At 45.7% G+C, this 20,511-nt stretch overlaps 6 protein-coding genes across 6 annotated transcripts; 4 read left to right on the top strand and 2 right to left on the bottom strand.

Annotated features, from left to right (window-relative positions):
• Positions 1–288: 288 nt before the first annotated feature.
• CDV56_102948 (uncharacterized protein) lies at positions 289–1,101 on the top strand (the record flags this gene model as incomplete). The annotated part of the gene is made up of 1 exon (XM_026756567.1): positions 289–1,101. The coding sequence occupies one exon, from the start codon at positions 289–291 to the stop codon at positions 1,099–1,101; it is 813 nt and encodes a 270-aa protein (XP_026610388.1).
• A 267-nt stretch (positions 1,102–1,368) lies between these two features.
• CDV56_102830 (COX20 family protein) lies at positions 1,369–2,058 on the bottom strand (the record flags this gene model as incomplete). The annotated part of the gene is made up of 2 exons (XM_026756449.1): positions 1,369–1,628; positions 1,701–2,058. 2 exons carry the CDS (start codon positions 2,056–2,058, stop codon positions 1,369–1,371), a joined length of 618 nt encoding a protein of 205 aa, XP_026610387.1.
• Positions 2,059–2,498: 440 nt separating this feature from the next.
• On the top strand, positions 2,499–9,308 carry POL2 (DNA polymerase epsilon catalytic subunit POL2; the record flags this gene model as incomplete). The annotated part of the gene is made up of 3 exons (XM_026755490.1): positions 2,499–3,106; positions 3,170–3,309; positions 3,364–9,308. 3 exons carry the CDS (start codon positions 2,499–2,501, stop codon positions 9,306–9,308), a joined length of 6,693 nt encoding a protein of 2,230 aa, XP_026610386.1.
• Positions 9,309–10,175: 867 nt separating this feature from the next.
• On the top strand, positions 10,176–11,594 carry CDV56_101556 (serine/threonine-protein kinase; the record flags this gene model as incomplete). Its single annotated transcript, XM_026755175.1, has 4 exons — positions 10,176–10,355; positions 10,444–10,534; positions 10,602–10,932; positions 11,012–11,594. The coding sequence occupies 4 exons, from the start codon at positions 10,176–10,178 to the stop codon at positions 11,592–11,594; spliced, it is 1,185 nt and encodes a 394-aa protein (XP_026610385.1).
• An 874-nt stretch (positions 11,595–12,468) lies between these two features.
• Positions 12,469–13,615, top strand: CDV56_101254 (AMMECR1 domain-containing protein; the record flags this gene model as incomplete). Its single annotated transcript, XM_026754873.1, has 2 exons — positions 12,469–13,076; positions 13,138–13,615. 2 exons carry the CDS (start codon positions 12,469–12,471, stop codon positions 13,613–13,615), a joined length of 1,086 nt encoding a protein of 361 aa, XP_026610384.1.
• Positions 13,616–14,350: 735 nt separating this feature from the next.
• On the bottom strand, positions 14,351–16,313 carry CDV56_100836 (putative regulatory factor Sgt1; the record flags this gene model as incomplete). The annotated part of the gene is made up of 3 exons (XM_026754455.1): positions 14,351–15,727; positions 15,790–15,989; positions 16,049–16,313. The coding sequence occupies 3 exons, from the start codon at positions 16,311–16,313 to the stop codon at positions 14,351–14,353; spliced, it is 1,842 nt and encodes a 613-aa protein (XP_026610383.1).
• Positions 16,314–20,511: the final 4,198 nt, after the last annotated feature.

The raw sequence follows: 20,511 nt of genomic DNA, 5'->3' as shown, positions 1-20,511 counted from the left end.
ATCTTAAGGTACCTTAGATTCTCCCTTAGTAAGGCAATCTAGATTTAACTTCCGTCCAATGATGAACCTCCCCTCGCCTTTCCCCCTTCCATTAGAAGCCCCCATGCTCCCCTCAGTGATACAAAGCATGGCTTCGCCTGACCCTTCTTCTTCAACAGTCACATAGACAGGACGAAGAAGCTAGAGGGTTGAAGGGCTGCTTTGGACCTGCCTATGAAGGGTTCCTGGCTGCTACCTACCTCAGCAAGGGAATGCCCCCACTTCCGCACTCAGATCAGCCCCGCGATAATGCCCACGAGTCGGCCGACGATGCGCATCGGTTCCCCCAACCGCAAGCGAGAATCGTCGGACTCAATCTGCGACAGCCCACCAGCCTCCCCGTCCTCACCAGTCTCGATTGTGAGCCTTCAAGAAGCGAGACTTCTCGAGGAAGAGGATCGAGGGAGGTACAGCCCTCGAGCCGCAGTTGCGGGTCGCTTAGGAGAGCTGGCTATTCACGGTGAAAATAATTCAAGTTTGTCTAAATCGGATGCAAGTCTGTACAAGGACCCATTCGTAGACTCACTTCACACGAAATGCTGGGTTGACTCATACAACGGTCTTCATGATATGGCTGAGAATACTTCTACCGAACCCAGTGATTTCGGCCAAGATGCGTCTTCGGAAGGAAATGGCCATCTTGATATTGCAAATTCTGCTGCTTCAGCTTCAACCGTCAAGAACAAGTCGATTTCGAGTCCCCGTAAGAGAAAAGCCACCTCAAATGATACATCAAAGATGCGTCATAAGCAGGGTTCGCCGTCTCCTGGCAGCACAATGGAGGCCAATTCACTTACATGGCATGATTCTGAGATAACCGGTCACGATCCCAAAGATCCAAACGATGACGGATATGGCATCAATGGCATCGGATTCAAGCCTACTGCAGCAATCGCTTGGGCCAGAGCGCAGAAACGACAAAAGCAGGTGGCTGAATGGAAAACTCGAGAAGCAAGAGAAGCGCGCGAAAAGCGAAGAGAAAGACGTGACGGCCTTGAATTTGACAAACTTCGGTCGATCCAGAGTGGCGCGATTCAGAAGAAGGTCAAATTCAATCTCTGAAATTATCCGTTCTTAACTGCATTAACTGGACTGGCGTTTTGGCTTTCTCTCATTTCTTCTCGTTTTGGCTGGCGAACGGAGTTGAATGAGCGACGATGCATATTTCTTTTTTGGACTGATCATTTTGGTTCGCCATTCGATTGACTGCAACACTGGAAATCGCTGTTCTAGAAATATGTACTCCATACTTTACATCCTATTTTACATTACACCATTAGTGACGTCCCAGAAACTCCATGACTCCCAACATTGTGCCGTGCCATATGTCTACCAGAACTTATAATTCGATAGGTTCGTCCAACTCTTCCTTTTCTTCTCCTCTTCGGCCAAGCGGGCAGCCTCCTCGGCGATCTTCTGTTCCTTCTCTCGCTGTTTCTTGAGCTTCAGTTCCTTCATCAATTCCACTGCTTGCTTCATGCCGTCCAACTCCTGGACCCGTCGCCGCTGGCAGAATTCGTGAGCTGCGAGAGAAGTGATAGCGAATGCGCCAACGGCCCAGTTGCAGGCAGTCCATATTGAGCGCAGTCCTAAGTACAAGCCACAGTTAGTTCTGAGACCCTCCTGTTCGTCCGTTTTATTGTGAAGGATATCCATCTTACCCCCTAATACACCTCTCACCCCACCGACACCAAATCCGGCACCGATCCCTAGCAATAATGAATCCCGAGCGCATGGAGCTCTATAAAATGATGTAACTTCTTTCAAAGACATTGACTTCACGGCTTCGGTGACCGAGACGTCGTTCGCATCCTTCTTCGCCCCGTTGTAGCCTGTACTTGACAATACGTTTGCCGATTCTTCTGGATTGCCAAATGCCTCCCATAACTTTCCGACCTGCGACTTTGGGAGCTCATACTTTGTCTTTCTTCGTGACGATGAAGAGTCTTCCGAGGCTGTCTGTTCGTTTGCACCCGCAATCGGAGTATATGTGGTAAGGTCCCGAGTATCGTCGGCCATTTTTTTGGAAATATAATTCTCGCTCGAATAAGAAAATATTCAACAACTCTTATGACTTCGTAGACGTGGGCAGACTCGAAGATGCGGAACGACGGTATGCCGGATCAACCTATGATCCGACTCTATAGACTTTCAGACAAATCAGGCTAGCTCTTCCGGCAGCCACAGCACTCTAAAGAGGGTTTGATGGCACGCGTAAAGTAGGAACGCGAACGCGTCGAGGTCGGCACAGGGCAAAATTAGCAACTGGGCAGCGGGCAGTGGTCAAGTCAATGGACTTATACATGCTTACTTCGATATAATAACCAACCCGTTGAGTGATTCCACACACAGCTATGCTCAGATACTTGCTGCATTGATCTTAACTTCGCGTTCCATGCTCACCAACAATCTATTTGCTTAATTAATCTTCGGCCCCGACCCGCGGCCTCGTCGTCGCTATGCCTACGCGACAACCCAGCAAGTATGGCAACAAGTTCCGGTCCAGTTCTGCGAGCTTCAAGCCCAAACGTACAAAGACAGTCGAATTTTCGTCATTAAGGTCGACCGAAGCAACGTCCCAAGATGAGAAATTCGAGGCGATTCGACTGGCGAACAGCATCGACGAAGCCTTGGGCTTCCCGCGCTTCGAGTCCGGCGAGAAGAGGGTCGGCTGGCTCATCAATATGCATAGCACCTCGATAGAAGATCCGAATGTTCCCGGAGGACGTGCTGGCGTGGATTACTATTTTTTGGAGGATGGAGGTGGCAGCTTCAAGGCGACGGTGGAGTACGATCCGTATTTTCTCCTCGCTGTGAAGAAAGGCCATGAAGCGGAAGTCGAAGAATGGTGCCGGAGGACGTTTGAGGGACTGATCAAGAAGATAAAAAGGGTAGAGAAGGAGGATCTCCAGTTACCGAACCATTTACTTGGCCATCGTCGAACGTTCCTTCAGCTCAACTTTGCAAATGTCAGCCATCTGCTGGACGTTCGTAAGACGCTGCTTCCACTGGCAGAGAAGAACAGAAAAAATGTGAATGTAATGGATACTTATGCAGAGATTTCCAGGTTTGTTTTTGTGCCAACAAGCGATATAATCCTGTTGACTTGATATGAAGCTAATCCTTCCAGCGCAAATGCCGGTTTTGATCTCTTTGATGATGAACTGATTAACGAGTCACGACCTAATGGCAATATGCATGCAAGTGATTTTATTATTGATATTCGAGAATATGACGTTCCCTACCATGTTCGGGTAGCAATCGACAAAGGTTGGTAACTAACTCTCCATACTTGTCGATAAACAACGACTGACAGATCCAAAGATATCCGAATCGGAAAATGGTACACTGTTGAAGCGAAGCATGGTGTTATCTCTTTGACCTGCCTAGAAGAACGACTTCAGCGGGCTGATCCAGTAATTCTTGCCTTCGATATCGAAACAACAAAATTACCGCTGAAGTTCCCCGATTCTGTGATTGATCAGATCATGATGATTTCCTACATGATTGATGGCCAAGGATTTCTGATAACCAATCGAGAGATAGTGTCCGAAGACATTAACGATTTTGAGTATACACCCAGGCCCGAGTACAGTGGGCCATTTATGATTTTCAACGAGCCCAATGAGAGAAGCGTCATCGAGCGATTTTTCGAGCACATCAAAGAAGCAAAACCGACGGTCATTGCCACATACAACGGTGACTTCTTCGATTGGCCATTCGTTGAAGCTAGAGCTAGCGTGCTTGGGATTGACATGTACCAGGAGATCGGCTTTCGCAAAAACAGCGAGGACATCTACCAAAGTGACCACTGTGTGCACATGGATTGCTTTGCCTGGGTCAACCGTGACAGTTACCTCCCTCAAGGAAGCCGTGGTTTGAAAGCTGTCACTGTTGCGAAGCTCGGTTACGACCCTGATGAGCTTGACCCAGAGCTGATGACCCCTTATGCAAGCGAACGCCCTCAGACATTGGCTGAATACTCGGTTTCAGATGCCGTGGCCACCTATTATCTGTATATGAAATACGTGCACCCGTTCATCTTCTCACTTTGTACAATCATTCCACTTAACCCTGATGATACGCTGCGGAAAGGAACCGGAACCCTCTGTGAAATGCTGTTAATGGTGCAAGCATACAAGGGCGAAATCGTACTCCCGAACAAGCACAAAGATCCCCCGGAGTCGTTCTACGAGGGCCATCTTCTGGAATCAGAGACCTATGTCGGTGGTCACGTCGAGAGTATTGAAGCAGGTGTATTTCGAAGCGATATCCCTGTCACATTCACCATCGATACCACTGCTATAGACGAACTACTCAGAGATCTCGATGCCGCCTTGAAATTCAGTATTGAGGTCGAAGAGAAGAAATCCATGGATGATGTGGTCAATTATGAAGAAGTCAAGGCACAGATCGCAGAACGCTTGGTCAATCTCAAGGAAAAGCCACACAGGGACGAGGTTCCTTCCATTTACCACTTGGATGTCGCTTCCATGTATCCCAATATCATGATCACCAACCGATTGCAACCAGACTCCATGATCCAGGAATCTGATTGCGCTGCTTGCGACTTCAACAGGCCTGGGAAGACGTGTGACAGAAGACTACCGTGGGCTTGGCGCGGTGAGTTCCTTCCAGCCAAGCGTGACGAGTACAACATGATCAGGCAAGCTGTTGCAAATGAGCGATTCCCTGGGAGAAGTAAAAACAGCCCAATGAGGTCCTTTGGCGAGATGAGCATCGAGGAACAAGCTGCCATTATCAAGAAGCGCCTTCAAGATTATAGCAAAAAGATTTATCACAAGATCCACGACAGCAAGACCATTGTGCGCGAGGCAATCATCTGCCAGCGTGAAAATCCTTTCTATGTGGACACTGTTCGCAGCTTTCGTGACAGACGATATGATTTCAAAGGAAAGCAGAAAGTCTGGAAAGGGAAGACTGAAGCCCTCAAAGCAGCAGGTGCTTCTGCTGCGGAGGTAGAGGAAGCAAAGAAGATGATTGTGCTGTTTGACTCGTTACAACTCGCCCATAAAGTCATCCTGAACAGTTTTTATGGTTACGTCATGAGAAAGGGATCTCGGTGGTACTCGATGGAAATGGCCGGTGTAACGTGTCTTACAGGCGCTCATATCATCCAAATGGCAAGAGAGCTCGTCGAACGTATCGGCCGGCCACTGGAACTTGACACCGATGGTATTTGGTGTATGCTCCCAGGAAGTTTTCCCGAGGATTTCTCGTTCGCCCTGAAGAACGGCAAGAAGCTTGGTATATCATATCCCTGCGTCATGCTAAATCACCTCGTGCATGGAAAATACACCAATCACCAGTACCAAACACTTGTCGATCCAAAGACGTTCCGATATGAAACGCATAGCGACAACTCTATCTTCTTTGAAGTCGATGGCCCTTACAAAGCGATGATACTCCCCACGTCGAAAGAAGAGAATAAGAACTTGAAGAAGCGCTATGCTGTTTTCAACCATGATGGATCCTTAGCTGAATTGAAGGGCTTTGAAGTCAAGCGAAGGGGAGAGTTGAAGTTGATTAAGATATTTCAGACTCAAATTTTCCGCTTCTTCTTGGAAGGATCCACCCTGGAGGAAACATACGCTGCTGTTGCTCGAGTCGCTGATAGATGGCTAGACGTTCTCTATGAGCATGGCGCAACATTGGCCGATGAGGAGCTCATTGAACTCATTTCTGAAAATAGGAGCATGACAAAAACTCTGGAAGAATATGGGAATCAGAAGTCAACATCCATCACGACCGCGCGGCGGTTAGCAGAATTCCTGGGTGAGCAGATGGTGAAGGACAAGGGTCTCAACTGCAAGTATATCATATCTGCGAAGCCAAGGAATACACCAGTCACCGAGCGAGCCATCCCAGTGACAATATTCTCAGCGGAAGAGCCTATCAAGCGATTCTTTTTGAAGAAATGGTTGAAAGATGATCCTGGAGATATGGACCCTCGAAGCGTCATCGATTGGGACTATTACCTTGAGCGGTTGGGCTCTGTTGTACAGAAACTGATCACAATTCCCGCTGCTCTTCAGAAAGTCCGCAATCCAGTCCCTCGAGTAGCCCACCCTGACTGGCTCCAACGGCGGATCAACATGAAGGAGGACAAGTTCAAGCAGACAAAGATGACCGATATGTTTGGGAAGACAGAAAAGAACCCACTTTCCGACATCTCAACAAATATCCTGGATCATCGTGTCCAGCATCACGGCGACATCGGGGAAGTCGTTGCAAATTCGACGCAGAAACTGAAGTCCTCACCGAATGGCAAGATCTCACAGAAAAGAAAACACCCTGAGGGTCTAACAAAGACCTCACTTGATCCCTTTGCCGGCCTTCCAGCCAAAATGCCTTCGATGAACGACGACTACGTTGAGTTCTTGAAGTATCAGAAGCAAAAATGGAAAATTCAGAAGCAAGCTCGAGTCCGCCGTCGTCAGCTCTTCGGAGAACGAGTAAATGTGGCCACTGATTCTTTAAGCAACCTTTTCAGAAATCAAGCAGAGCTGCTGTACATTAATACGTGGCAAGTTCTTCAGCTCTGTGAAACAGGTAGACCCGGCATTGTCCGGGCATTCGTCTTGATTGATCGGAAAATCCATGCTCTTACAGTCAAGGTTCCCAGACAGCTCTACGTCAATCTGAAACGGGACTCGCTTCCAGATGTTGATGTTCCTGACTGTGAGGTGGAAAAGGTCAACCACACTTTGCCCAACGGACATCCTTCGGTTCATCTATTCAAGTTGACGTTGTCCGAAGATACGTACCTGCGAGAAGCAGACAAGATAGATGCTCTTCTGCAACACCCCAGCATCGAAGGAGTCTACGAGAAGAATATCCCGCTGAGCGTCCGCGCTGTTCTAAAACTCGGCGGCGTATGCACCTTTGACGAAGAACAACGAGGAGTTCTTGGTGAGGGACTGGATCGAGGATTCAATCTCTCGACGTTATGCCATGCGACTCCTGATGAACCTTACCTTTTGAACTCACCCTTGGTTTACCATTATCTCTACCATGTCGTCTCGGGTGATAGGCAGATATTCGCTTTGTTTTCGACCACAAAGAGCGAAGCACACATTGTCATCCTCAATCGCACGAGGGATGTCCAAGGTCTGCCAAACGTTGACAAAATATACACAGAGCTTCTTGCGCGCACAATGGAAACCATGACAGGAGACCAGTCCCAGAACGCGTTCGAATATCAGGAGAAGATACATTTCAAAACCACGCAAGTGACGACTAGGAGGAAGGCGTATCTGGAGATTGGCGACTTGATCAAGAAACTCAAAGGCGAAGAAACTCAGCCTGCCATCATGGTCATACAATCCCACCAAAGACACCGCCTGTCCCATGATATTCCCATCTTAAAAGAGTATCCGGTTCTTCCAGTAAAGCCCGAAGTGACGGATATGGATCTTCCACCTTTGGGCTGGCAGTCATTTATTGCGAAGCGACTGGTGACGCACTACTTGTATCTTGCTTCTTGGATTCAACACTTGACCATGCTGGCTAGATATGGTGACGTACCTCTCTGCAATCTCGAGAATGACGATCCTCGGTATCTCATTGATATCTCATATGCAAGGCGACTTCAACAAAACAATGTCGTTCTCTGGTGGTCTAATGGTCCAAGACCTGATCACGCGGGTTACGAGAAAGACGATGTTATGGGGCCCCTGGAGAGAGTTTCAATGCCGTCAGTCAACGTGCCCAGCGCTTACAACACTGTCTGCATTGAGTTGGAGGTTCGAAACCTCTCAATCAACACAATTCTGACCTCCTCAATCATCAATGAAATGGAGGGGGCAGACACGCTTCTGGCATCGTCAGAGCCGTCAGCGGATGCAAATGGCTCTGGCGTTCTCTACTCGGAGAAGGCATTTGCTTCAGCCGGCGCTGTCGTGCTCCGTGAAATGGTGAAGCATTGGTGGTCGGAGGCCTGTGAAGGGAATAATATGGCCGACATTATGGTCCAGCATTTGATTCGATGGGTTGAGAGCCCGGTCTCTTGTCTCTATGATCGATCCTTGCACAATTATGTGCGAATGCTTTCCAGGAAATCTTTTCAGCGGCTCATGGCTGAGTTCAGACGTGTCGGTTCAAATGTCATATTTGCGAGCCCTACCCGTCTTTTGCTCCAGACGACAAAGACAGAGGTGGGAAACGCATATGCATATAGCCAATATGTCCTAAAGTCCATCCGTGCGAATCCGTCATTCCATTTCATCGATCTTGAGATCAAAGAGTACTGGGATTATCTTGTTTGGTACGACGAATACAATTATGGTGGCAAGGGATGCCGAGAAGTGACCGGATCTGAGGACCAGGAGCTCGAGACTGTGATGCATTGGCAGCTTAGTCGCTTTCTACCAGTTCCCATGCAAACGATTTTCCATGATTGGGTTGTGGAGTATATCGAACTCATGCATGGTCTCAAACGGCCCGATTCTGATGATTCATCTACACCTCGTCTTACACAGATTCCAATTGGGCGCCCTGACGAAGATAATGACGAAATCACGTCAATTTTGGCAGAAAAATTCTCAAAGCCTCTCAAGAAGCAGATCTCTGGCCTCATTCGGCGTCAACGGGATGAATTGCTTCATCCGGAGCTGGCATCCGACTACGTCTTTCCAGTCCTTCCTGGAGTCCTAGTGGACCCCAACAATGACAAGCGCAACCCTGTACTGGAACTCGTCAAATTGTTGATGCAGGTTTTGAGTCTGTCGAAGACAACGACTCTAGAGACTCGGCTGCTGCGTCGAGAACTCTTAGCGATGTTCGAGGTACGAGAGTTCAGCAAAGAAGGCCGGTTCGAGAATCCAGGGGCAAGTCTAAAGCTTCCTGAGCTTTCCTGTAACGCCTGCTGTCTGATCCGTGATATGGACCTGTGCCGGGACGAAGATGTGCTTCCAGACCTTGGGTCGGACACTAGCAAGGCAGCGCCCAAGCCCTGGCGGTGCGCTTTCTGCCAAACAGAGTACGATCGATTAGCACAAGAAGAGGCCCTCATCGGCCAGGTCCATGGCTTGATTGTCGGTTGGCAGACACAGGACCTCAAATGCTCCAAATGCGGGGGTCTCAAGATCAGTGATTTCATGGAACATTGCTCATGCAGTGGTCACTGGGTGGAAACGATGGACCGAAAAGAAGTCGAAAAGAAGCTACGTCTTTTGAGCAGCGTAGCCAAATTTCACGGTCTGAAGCTCCTGGAAAGTGTTGTCCAGGGGGTCCTTGAGCAAATGTAATACTTTTTTTTTTTTTCTTTTTCTCCCTGTCCCTGATGTTTCCTCTTAACTGTTCGAACCATATACTACATGTTGGCTATACCATGGCATTGTGGGGCGTGATGGAGGAGTCATTGGGAAAGGCGTTGTTGCACCTCAGGCGTTAATGAGCCAATTCGCGATCAATAATAAACATTCTGATATAGTATTTCTTGACTTAGATGTGTATATATTCTGCGCTCAATTGACTGAAGTAAGAAGATTCATTACATAAATTCTATTTGAATTGTGTAGTCAATACTTTTATTGGCTTTGGTGATCCGTCGATGCGCCAAAGTTAATCTCATGTTGTCAGCTGAACCTAGTCTACAGGCATCAGTTTCAGACCTTCTATTGCTTTCCTGAAGGCCTTCTGGCTTATCGCAAGGACCTCATATTCGTAGAGAGGCCTACTTCGCCTATCTTGATTCGGAATAAGATTTACACAGACACTTCATTGCAGTTCTCGCGCGAAGCGCTCATCTTTGTGGACGTCGATTGTAACCCCGCAATTCCTCTGTGCGAAACAGCAGTCCACCGATTGCGATAAGAAACCTTTAGCAAGGATTACACCCACGTCTCTTCTTAGCCCTCCGTTTTGAACGCATCTTTTCTTAGCGAATTGGTTTCTGGGCGTTCATGCAGTGATTGCTTTTTGGTTGGTTCTCTTGCTGGTTTCTCAGCCTACTGTTCTACTGTTCTGACATACTGCACACTGAACCAGTCATCTTGATAATATCAGCGCCCCCCCCGTCCTCTTTGACTCGCGTTGAAGAAAGCTTCTGACGAAACCGTCCTATTAATTCCCTTGCATCGGTCATATCGGATCGCGCCGCAGTGTTACGGTCGATGGCATCACAAACGCAGACGGGTCAGCGACCCAAGGTCCAGCCTTGCCGGTACAAGACTGGGAAAACACTTGGAGCTGGCTCCTACTCAGTGGTGAAGGAATGCGTACACATCGATACCGGTCGATACTACGCAGCGAAAGTGATCAATAAGCGGTTGATGGCCGGGCGTGAGCACATGGTAATTATCCTGTGAACCTGAATTGCGGTCTTTTGAGGTCAACGTGGACATCGAGTGGAGGCTGATGAGTGGCATGGTATAATGACAGGTTAGGAATGAGATTGCGGTGCTGAAGAGAGTCTCCATGGGTCATCAGAACATTCTGACTCTGGTTGATTACTTTGAGACCATGAACAATCGTATGACTGCCCGTGCTGCTCGGTGGAGTTCCTCAGACTGACAGTGTTTTGTATCGGGATGTTGCAGTATACCTCGTCACCGAGCTTGCTCTGGGTGGAGAGCTGTTTGACCGCATCTGTCGCAAAGGCAGCTATTACGAATCCGATGCGGCCGACCTCATCCGTGCGGTCTTGTCTGCGGTGGCTTATTTGCATGATCATGGCATTGTGCATCGTGATTTGAAACCCGAGAACCTGCTGTTCCGGACACCGGAGGACAATGCGGATCTGTTGATTGCGGACTTTGGCCTGTCCAGGATCATGGACGAGGAGCAGTTCCATGTCCTCACGACGACATGTGGCACGCCAGGCTATATGGCTCCTGAGATCTTCAAGAAGAGTGGACATGGGAAACCAGTGTACGTTTTTGTCTGCTTTTTAGATCAACCCCGAATCTAAATTCTATGGGCGTAGCTCAAGACTGACTTTCCACTTCAGGGACATCTGGGCCATCGGCGTCATCACTTACTTCCTACTCTGCGGCTACACTCCCTTCGATCGTGACTCCAACCTGGAAGAGATGCAGGCCATCCTTGCAGCGGACTACTCTTTCACGCCTCTCGAGTACTGGCGCGGTGTTTCCCAAGCAGCTCGAGACTTCATCAAGGGTTGTCTGACAGTCGATCCCAAGGCCCGAATGACCGCCCATGAAGCCCTCCAGCATCCCTGGATCAACCCGCCCTACGATCTCATGGCCGACAGTGGCTCGGGCGAGGACTTGTTGCCGACAGTCAAGAAAAACTTCAATGCCCGTCGAACTTTGCACAAAGCCATCGATACCGTTCGCGCCATCAACAAGCTCCGCGAGGGAGGAGGGCTCATGATGGATGGTGTGATGAGCCTCGATCCCAAGCCGGAGCGTGTCAATGGCAATGAGATTATCGAGGAGCAACATGATGGACGGATGGAGATTGACAGCCGCGGCGACGCACGTGGGCAAACTGAGGAGCAGATTCGAGAGCAGGAGCGAAGGGTCAAGGAAACTGTGGCTGGATTGTGGAGTAGGTCCGTGAAGAAATGAAACAGCTTCTCGACTTGATTCAGCACCACGATCTTTGGAAAGCCACTGTGCTGATTGGGATTTTTACGGGCTCTATTTGGGAAGTATACCACAGATGTTTTGAACTTTGCATTTTGTTTTGATACCTTTGCCTAGTCGCATACCAAACATTATGGGGTTTGCCTCGCTGTTACTCCGTGACTGTCTCCATAGCATGTGAACCATTTCCAGACGATCGACAGGTCTCTGAACAGGTCTCTGAACATATATTGGCACAGTATGGTTCGGTCATCTGTAAGCATTGACAAGCTAAACTCTTTACTGCGTTTTGGACAAATTTCTCTGCAAGAAGGCTGAGCCGTGGCAATAGACAAGGGCAAAGACCCCCAGCCGGTGGCAGATTCTGGTATCTGAACAGTACCCCATGGCAAAAGTTGTAGATAGTGGAGATGTTGGGAGGTCTAGAACAAGTAACGATTTTTTTCTCTAAGATCATGTGACTCATTGAGTATCTGATAAGCTCGTGTTATCACGTGTTATCTTATCGGCCGTTTGCCCTCTTCCCCTCTCTTCGCTGACTTCCTCCTCTACCAACTCTCCCTACAGCGACCAACGGCTGGATTAGTTGCTGGCCGTGTCCTCAGTGCTGCTAGCCTTAGCGGCTCTAATATATACGTCTGGCTGGAGCACACTGAGCCCATGTGAAGCATTATCGAAACTGCGTTCACCAAGGGTACCGGGTAGTTATCCGGGTGGACCGAGCCATTTACTTCTAGTAACTATCGCCGGCTCTGCTTTTACATCCTGGCCGATAGTCAATCATCCTTAGAGCCAGGGAATAGCTTTTGCAGAAGCGAGGATTGAACGCAGTCTACTTTACTTTGGACATCGCAAGATGGCAAGTCCGTCCCATTGCATCTACTGCTTTGAGTGCCTTGCTGCCTCTTATAAACGCCATGAGCCTATCGACCTCGCAGCTGTGGAGGAGCTGTGGGAGCGATACGAGCAGTCCAAGAAGCCGGCGTCTCTTCAGGATATTAGTAACACTGTTTCTCAAAGGGATAGTGACGACCTTGGACAGCAGGTTGTAGTAGAGGAGGACGACGATGAGGATGACGTTGACGAGGAACTCGACACAACGCAGCATGGCTCAATCAAGTCGAAGAGTAGCCGTCCACAGGCTATCAAGCTGCCCAGTGTCAGTCGTCTTCGAAGCCAATTGGCTTCGGACTCCTCGAGCGCCTCTACTACTCCATCAGTCATGTCCACCAATTCATCTCGCTCGATTCTATCCAGCTCCACTACCGCCACGACCCCGATTTCAGAATCTGCGCAACCTGAGACGGCGGAGATGCGACAACAACGGTCGAAAGATCAACGTTATCCATTGTTTGTGACATGGGATACCCTGTCAAAGAACGGCCACAAGTCCCTTCGTGGATGTATTGGCACATTCGAGGCGCAGGAGCTCGCCGAGGGCCTCAAATCCTATGCTCTCACTTCGTACGTATCCTTTGCTTAAATCAATCCACATCGGCTTCCAGAGGCTGACACTGAAGCATAGCGCGTTCGACGATACTCGTTTCAGTCCGATCCCTCAGTCGCTTCTACCATCGTTATCATGTTCTCTGACTCTTCTCGGTTCCTTTGAGCCCTGCACCAATGCTCTGGATTGGATACTCGGTGTGCATGGTATCCGTATATCTTTCGTTCACCGCGGCCGGCGCTATGGCGCCACTTATTTGCCTGATGTGGCCGTAGAGCAAGGTTGGACAAAAGAGGAAACTCTGGAAAGCCTGATGCGGAAAGCAGGCTGGGACGGAGCGAACACGGGGAGTGTTGCACGGCGGCTTCTAAGAGGAAGCAGCAGCACTTACCACTCTGGCTCCGGTAAGCCATGGGAGCAGGTTTCAGACTTCCGCGTCGTGAAATATCAGGGCCTCAAGGCTAGTGCCAGCTACGCGGAATGGCAAGAATGGCGGGCATGGGTCATGTCCTTGAAGGACGGGAGCGAAGACTTGTTGTGCCCGACCACTCGGTGAATTATCTGCGATTGATACGATCCCCTCATGAAGGTGGTGTTTGCGCTGGCAGAAATCCGCTTATGACGATTATTTACCAGAATAATGAGGAATGTGTTTTATGAGGATCTTTATAAAGGCGTCTTTTGGCTATTTTTTTGTTTGAGAAGTATTTATCGAGGGTTGGCCTATTCGATCTATATACTATAACAATATGTCTTCCCTCTGATGGTGATTCATTCTTGGAGTCAGTTATGGAACAGTCTCCAAACTTAGAATTCTTATCCCAAATACTCGCTCGCCCCCCACAATACGCCATTACTAGCATCCGTGGAGATGACTGAGAATGCGCTGAGTCCGCATAAGCTCATGAGGAGCAGCATTAAGCCCTTCTCAGGAAACATCACCCTCGGGCCGTAGTATTACTCTCGTATACAAACCTTTCAAGATGAAGCCCTGGACCCGACGTTCTGGCCTTGTCTGGGCCACAAGTGGTAGGAATGACCGGTGAGGATGCTTGAGCGCCAACGTCACTGCGAATGAATAGTGCCGGAACGCACTGTGCATGGATATCTGAGGAATAGCCAACAGTCTCATGAAGTACTGTCCGGCTTGTTCTCAGGCGCTTCAGCCTATGCAAGATCATGCAGTATTGTTGAGTACAGCGACGCAGAAATTTAATGGCCGGCTGTGTGATGGCGGCGGTCGTATTTACCAGTGAAATGCCTCGGAGTATAGGCAAACTAGCTCGGAAATTCACCGCCGATCGTCTTTGGGCACTGGCAGATTCATCATTGACAGCATGTTCCCTGCTGGGCCTGCAGTGCCAGCTTGGCCCTGTAGACTTTCCAGTAGGTTTCTGGCAAGATTGATATTGATATCGTCGTCTTCGACGATTTCCTCACCCTGTTCATTTTCATCACCGTGCTCCTTTTGTGATGCATCTGATATTGCTCGCTTTCCATTTGAGGACTTCTTCGGACGATTTAGGTCGAGGACGCCCGTGCCTCTCAGCTCCGCTTCCATCTGTGCGGAAAGCTTCTGTATTTCTTCCAAGTCGTCTTCTGATCCGGAGTCCAACTCTTCAATTCGACCGCGTGGAGCCGCCGGTTGCTTGGACGCCCCCTGAAGGCCAGGCACAGAGGGCGGCAAGCCCATCATTTCTTTCATCATCCGTGAGAACTCTTCTTCATCGAAAGATGCCTCTTTGTCTTCGTCTTCGTCACTCAATTCATCATCAATGTCATCGTCATTGTCCGAGTCCGAGCCGAAATCATCAATGAAATCAGCGCCTTCGAACCCAGCAGATTCATCGTTCAAGAATTTCTCAAACTGAGCCACGATGCGTTGAAGATTCTCTTGAGCGTTGGTATCTCCAAATGTGCCCTTGGCCTTTCCATCGCTGTCCTTGCTCTTGTCCTTACCCTTCAGCTCTCGGTCGAGATCCTCAAAACTGATGTCCAGCCATTTTTCATCGTCCTGTCTCTTATCCCATCTAGAGATCTCTTCATCCGTAGGTAGTTTCTCATCTCCAGTATCCACATCCTCCAATAGAAGCTTCATTTCTCTCACAGAGGCCTTGTCTTGAGTCTGAGGATCGGTGAGGAGCATTTCAAAACCACACGAAAGTTTCATCCCTACTTCCGCCCGGTCGTATGCAATTCGGTCATCTTTCGGAGGAAGCTTTCCTACCCATGACTTAGGTGCCGGGAAATCTTGACTCTTGAGCTGTGCATAACCAACTCGTGTAAACCGTACGCTGACGGTGACAAAATCCTCGGGCTTGAAGACGAATGTGCTAGTGTCTTTGGATCTGAGCGGTCGCAGCGCGATGGGATCTCGTAGATAAAAAGCCTCTACCGCTGCCGAGATATAGGCTGGCTTTTGGTGGAGGAGAAATGCGATCTTTCGCGGAATGGTTACGAGCGCTGAGTGGAGGTTCTCGCTGATCTGTTTGGGATAGTTCCGTAAGCGATAAAAAGCTTCTTCTTGGATCATTGTAGAGCGCAAGAGTCGCTTGGGTTCCTCTTTAATTATTCTTCTTGAGTCTGCAAGCGACAGCTTCTCAGTGACCTTCCTAGCTCTATCATGCTTCGGTTTGATGATGACAAGTTCTCCTTGGTGTATCCATACCTGTGCAGTTCGTCAGTCATCAACTACAAAATGAGCATCTTCACACAAGTCATGCCACCTACTCGATTGTCCGCTATATCCGGTTCAACCCATGAGGGCAGAGCGCCAGCTGCCTCAACGAGTAAAAACTGGCCGTCACTGTCGACCACCTTGACCCAAATATCCTTGTGCTTCTTGGTCAATTCGCGCAGAAGATAGACAATCACCCATTCATCTTCGATAGAGTCTCCGAAATTTGTTCGCCCACGTAGCGCCATGATACCTATCAACCGAGGTGTTAACATACAAGAGTCGGCGCAATGTTTCGCCTGTTGCACTCACCATCTTCCTTTGTGATCTCTAACTTGAACCCTTCCCGCTGCCATATATAATCCTTCAAATACTCTTTCGTCAAATCCGCTGCACTCCGTTGCACCTCCAGCAATCGTGATCTTGTCTCTGTGATCTCATCGTTGATGGCGGGGGCGGGGCCAGAGGGGATATAGTAGAGGGAATACTCGACAGCGTCATCAGGAAGTTCTGGCTTAGGGATGGGACGAAAAGTGGATTTGAACCATTCCAAGTCTTCTTGGGACATGGGCGCCATCTTAGATAACTGAGCAACTCTGACGCGCCAGATGAGTTTTGTTTTGCTGCTCAAGAAAAGAGAGGAAAGGGTCTCTCCTTGACGATTATACAGGTCGCCAGGTCGCCAGGTCGCCAGGTAGATGACTGGTAATTACCAGTGGGTTACTAGTATTTACTAGGGTTATGCTCGCCAGGTTGCTTACTAAGATTTATGCTAAGGTTGCCAGGTGAAAAACCTGGTGACCTCCTGTATTAGATTACATACTAACCTAGTAGTAATGGTAGCACTAGTAGATGCTAGTAGCTACTAGTATTTAGAATAAATTACCTACCTAGTGACCTTTAGTAATGCTTTAGTAATGTATTATAAAAGTTATGTAAAGATAGGTATTATGACATTTGAGCCAGGCATATCAAACATATGGTGCTGTATTGTGAGAATACTAAGTATAGAGAAAGTATGAAGAAGTATATATAGGAATATAAGTAGATATAGAGGTGCAGAGCCTCTATGTAAATAAGTTAAACTACTAAAAGTAGTAGGTAGTAGGTGTAGGCAGAATAGGTTTAAAAGGAGATAAATAGGTTAAAGGGTAGTTTATAGGTAAGTTAGTAGCCTATAGGTAGGTAGTTATTATAGCACCCCCCCCTTTAGCCTCTGGATGCCCTTATCTAGGGTTTACTATTATTAGGGTGATTAGGTAAGAACTTATTATTTTCTATAGCTTTAAGCCATCAAGGAAGCTATAATGGGGGTCCTAGCATCTCTAGATATCTTATATAGAAATCTATAATAAGATAGGGAGAATTCTTTAAATTTATAGCTAGATACTAAGTTAAATCTATATTATGCCTAACCCATCTAATATAGTATTATAGCTTCTAGTAGTATAGATAGGAAGCTATAACTTTATCTACTTCCTACTCTTTATTCCTATTAATCTATAATAGAGGTAATAGGTTATATATCTAACCTAGCAGGGCTTTAGTAGATAGAACCTTTTATAGTTTCTTAGGTATAAAAACAGGGTGTACCTTAATGGAATCTAGTAAGTCTAACTAATAAGAATTACTAACCTTCTTAATAATCTAGAATAGTCCTACTATCTAGTTAGTAAGCTTATAGCTTAGTTAATTAACCTTCTAGTCTGCTGTAGTTACTATAATAGAATTACTAATATTAAAGTCTATCTCCTGTTAATACTTATCTACCTACTATTTCTAGTACTATTAGGTAGTATATGTGATGATCGGCAGATCAGATAGAAAGGATGAATGTAATCGATTCTTATTTGAGTCCTATCACGAGAAGAACAAAGGTGGAGAGGGAAGGGAGAAGGTGAGAGGACCGAAGGTGGTGGTGGGTGGTATGAGACCTCCACTAACCCTAGCCCTGAGCCCTGAGCCCTTCCCAATGCAGCTAACTACGTTCAAAGGGAGACTACATCAGAGACTACAGAGTCAAGCGCGGTGTTGCGCGCAGGGTCATCACAGTATATATATATTCCTTAGTAAGATTTTATATTATTTCTATATAGTGTGCTAATTCCCTAGCCTACTAATAGTTAATATCTAAAGGTCCTATAGGAGATGTGCTAGTCTAGTTAAAAGATATATAGGGTTTAAAACCTTATTTAATAAAGAATAGGGAAAGTCCTATTAATTTAGCTAGTAATACAGCAGTAGTAAAGTTTAAAATTAGGAGCTATATATCCTAATTATCTTAGTAATAGCTTATAAAGGGATGCAGCTGCTGTATAATATACTGATTTATAACTTTAGTTTACCTATTAGTTTAGGGGTGGTGGCCTGATAATAGCTTAATCTAGATGCCTAATATCTTATATAATTCCTACCAGAATTCCAATATAAACTAGCCACCCTAGTCTAATATAATAGTGCTTAGTAGCCCTGTCTAGGGATAGATATAGGTAAGGAATATCCTTACTATATCTAATAACATTGTTATTTTCTGATATAGGATGGCAGAGGCTTACTTACTAAGTTTATCTACTATAATAAATGCTGTGTTGTATCCTGTCCTAGACTAAGGAAAGGATTAGAAATCTATAGTGATATGCTGCCATGGCTAGTCTAGTATTAGTAATGGCTGTAGTAGGCTAGAGGGAAGATCCTGATGTATCTTTATCTATTAGTAAACCAGGCAGTTATTAATATAGCAGTCTATATCCTATCTCTATAATTTCTAGTAGTAGTAGGTTTGTACTAGCTACCTTATCTTAGCCTTTCCTAGGTAAGCTATTAAAGGTTGCTAATAGACCTTATTAAGTAGGTAGGTGCAGAGGTCTCCCACCTTAGGAACTACTAATTAATTACTAAAGAATAAGGTGCCTTAGTTATCTAACCTCTAGCTACTAGCTCCTTGCCTTATAGACTTATAGTCTAGTTTAAGGTTATTATTTTTATAGTTTTTATGTAAGACCCTGTCTACTATTACTAAGGTCATCCCTATAGGTATCTATTCTACTAGAGATATAATAATTCTTAGGTCTAGATTCTCTAGCTTTAGTATTAGCTATATACAGTAGTTATTATTACTAGAAATATACTCTAGATAGGATAGCATATCTGCTAGAGTGTTCTACTTCCCTAGTTAGTAAGTAATAATAAAATTAAAGCTTAATAAAAACTTATTCTATCTTACCTAGTAAGGGTTGAGGTGCTACTTATACATAAAGTATTCTAAAGCCTAGTAATTAGTAAGAATTTACAATAGTTCTAGTTACTATAACCCTTATAGTTCTGCTCTCTACTCTTCTAGGATATAGATAATTACTAGTAGCTTCCTGTTATAGATACTATAGTTTCTCTCTACTAGGCTTATTATCTTTAAGTAATAAATAATTAGATGCTAGTTCCCCTCCTACTACTAGGAAAAATACTAGTAATAACTCTATTAGAGGTATCTATCTCTAACTTTATTAGTAAGCCTAGGTTATAATAAGATAAAACTAGTACATTAGTTAAGGCTGACTTTAGCTGCTAGAAAGCCTTCCTATACTTATCTATCTATAGGAAAGGCTAATCCTTCTATATTAATGTAATTAGAGGCTTTATAACCTAACTATATACCTATATAAACCTCCTATAAAAGTTATAGAACTCTAAGACAGACTAGACTCCCCTTATAGTTATAGGAACCTTCTACTTCTAAATAGTAACCACCTTCTCTAGATTAACCTTAATACTGTCTGTTAAAATAATAAAACTAAGGTAGTATATTTCTATAATATAGAATTTATACTTTTTAAGGGATGCCTGCAGCCTGTTTTCCTATAGGCACTATAGAATCATGCAGATATGTACCTAATAATCTAGTTTATTATCTAAATAAATTAGAAGGTTGTTAATAAAAGCTATTAGGTAGTCATCTAAATAGTCTATAAAAATACTATTAATAAATTATTAAAAAGTTACTAGTCTATTAGTTACCCTAAATAGTATTACCTTATATTTATAGAATGTTGCGAGCAGGGCCCGCGATATGCTCGTGCTGCCCAGCACTCGCGATATGAAGTAATTTATGGACTAACGGTCCAAGTCACGTGATCCCTTGCTAGCTGCGGCGCACAATCGGATATTTCTACCCAGGCCCGCAGACCCCCCTATTCTAGTTCTTCAGCGAGTTCTTATTGTACATACCTAGTCATAGGTTTACCTACGGCCTAGCCCGTAACATATAGCTCCTATATCTTGATTAGAATGTTATCAAATCTTCTAATGCTAGATCTATATAGATATAGTAGAAGCCTTACTAGATATCTAGCTTTATAAAGATCTTAGCTCTAGAGATATACTCTAAGATTTTATTAATTAAGGGCAGTAGGTACTAATCTTTCTTAGTAATAATATTTAACTTTTAATAATTAATATAAAAATATAAGCCCCCACCTAGTTTCTCTATTATAAGAATAGAGGATGTAAATAGCATATTACTTAGTATAATAAAGCCTTTATAGAGGTTCTTAAGGATATACTCTCTTACTACCTCTAGCTCTTCTATACTTATCTTATATAATAGGCTATAACTAATGTTATTCTCCTTTTCTAGTGTAATCTAATAACTAAATTCTCCCTAGTATAGGGGTAAGGTATCTAATTCTTACTTAGAAAATATATTAGTAAGATTATAATAAGCTTTTAGTAAAACTTACTTAATCTTACTTATCTTATTAGTAGTAAGGTCTTAGTTATTA

The sequence above is a fragment of the Aspergillus thermomutatus genome (assembly GCF_002237265.1).
Source record: "Aspergillus thermomutatus strain HMR AF 39 chromosome Unknown NODE_321, whole genome shotgun sequence".
In the NCBI taxonomy this organism is placed as follows: Eukaryota; Fungi; Ascomycota; class Eurotiomycetes; order Eurotiales; family Aspergillaceae; genus Aspergillus; species Aspergillus thermomutatus.
Note: the sequence above shows the minus strand (reverse complement) of the source record. Positions and strands in the feature narration are given on the sequence as shown.